This window comes from Cicer arietinum, chromosome 7, assembly GCF_000331145.2.
Source record: "Cicer arietinum cultivar CDC Frontier isolate Library 1 chromosome 7, Cicar.CDCFrontier_v2.0, whole genome shotgun sequence".
Taxonomy (NCBI): Eukaryota; Viridiplantae; Streptophyta; class Magnoliopsida; order Fabales; family Fabaceae; genus Cicer; species Cicer arietinum.
This window is the reverse complement of record NC_021166.2, coordinates 4,568,920-4,570,618: the sequence shown is the minus strand read 5'-3', so window position 1 is coordinate 4,570,618 and position 1,699 is coordinate 4,568,920. Positions and strand designations below refer to the sequence as shown.

At 33.5% G+C, this 1,699-nt stretch overlaps 1 protein-coding gene across 2 annotated transcripts in view; it reads left to right on the top strand.

Annotated features, from left to right (window-relative positions):
• The first annotated feature begins 480 nt into the window (after window positions 1-480).
• The window catches only part of LOC101506560 (uncharacterized), a 16,866-nt gene continuing 15,647 nt past the window's right edge, over window positions 481-1,699 (top strand). Inside the window, exon 1 of one of the 2 annotated variants that reach the window (XM_012717933.3) lies at window positions 481-785. In XM_012717933.3, the coding sequence (XP_012573387.1) occupies window positions 741-785 (45 nt within the window). In that variant the 5' untranslated portion in view covers window positions 481-740. The remainder of the gene's footprint in view (window positions 786-1,699) is intronic. The other variant, XM_004508102.4, reaches the window with a different exon arrangement.

Genomic DNA, 1,699 nt, shown 5'->3' with positions numbered 1-1,699 from the left:
TAACTAAATATTATTTTCAAATAAAAAAATAATTTTTAAATTTATAAAAGAGTATTTTAAAATTATTATTATTTAATATGAAATTTTAGATATATTAATAAAGATTTAAGATTAAATAATTAAACTAATGACATTTTAAAGTCTTATAAATGATATATAAAAAAAAAGTTATTTAAAATATACAAAGTAAAATTTTATAAAAAGAGAAGAACTAAAATTAATAACAAAAAATTTAAAAGAATTAAATTGATTTTTTATTTATTAAAATGATTAAAAAAAAGAGTTGATGAATTTAGAAAAGGATAAACATATTTAATCAATAAAAGTATTAGATGAAAGTGAGGGAAGCCAGCAACTCCAATGTGGCATGGACCAGGCGTGTCGATGGTAATTTCGTAGTTTCAGCTGAATACTAGGGGCAAATACGAGATTCCAATATAAAGAAATTGTGCTAGTAATTGTATACTTCTTTTTGTGCTTCATCGTAGGTCGGGTTCAGTCTTGCACAGAGAGAGAAAATATATTAAAACAGGAGAGAGAAAGAAGAGGGCAGAGAGAGAGAGCGAGAGTGAAGAGAAATTTCACGCGTCAATGGCCGTTAGGGTTTCCTGTTGATCCAACGAAACTTAATCCCTTCACTTCAATTGTTTTCCCTCTCATTCTCCTTCGCCTCAAAACCCTAATTTAGTGTCTTCAAGATTGGTTATGCTCGTTATTGCTTTGAATTTTGAGGAGCTGTGATGGGAGCACCAGAGAAATCACAGGCCAACGCTAATTCGATGCAGGCAAGTTAGTTCTATTGCAATTCGAAACGTTTAGTTTTGCCCTAGAATATAATTAATGCTTATTTTTACTATTCGATGTTGTTTGAAGTTCGAACTTCGATTTTGTTTGTTGAAGGCTTCATATGTACTTAGGTGCTATCTTATAATAATGAATGCTTATTTTTACTATTCGACGTTGCTTGGAATTTGGAGTTCGAACTTCGAATTTTGTTTGTCGAAGGATTCTGAATTCTGGTTTACTTAAGGTGTTACCTTCGGAAATTCATTAGGACTTGTTTACTTCACTTTAACTCTCATCTGTCTTTCGTTTTAGTACTTCCGTTGTGTGTTGCGTGGTTTATTAAACTTGAGCCAGCAGTTTCTGTTTATGTATTTTGAAATTGCAATACCAGCTATCAATTGTGTGGTTTCTTAATTGGATTATCAATTTTGTTATTGGTGTGCACCAGAGCCAGTTAATCTGATATTAACTATGTGTTGGAATATTTTGTGGGAATAAGTCAGTCACTTATATGGTACTGTTTCCCCGTTCACAGTAGAAGCATAACGCACATATCCATCAACAAGTTTACGTGCCTGATTCGTTGGTTGGTATCTGATAAAAATCAATGTAGAGTTTAAGAACTAACATTGAATCAACTTCTGTATTAATGGAAAAACAGTGGATAGTCGCCAATACAATTATGGTAATGATGGAATAATTGGCTATAACGGACGGTGTTCAGCTCTCTACTCTCATCATCACCCACAACGCCACCCAAAACCTTACAATGCCAAAAACGCCTATGCAGTTATATTCCCCCACCACATGAATACTCTTGCGCATCATTCCTTCAAACACCCAATTCCTTCCTTCCCAATCCCTCTCCACCAGGTGAACATTCTGTATTTTCCCCCTCCCTCCTCTCTTTCCC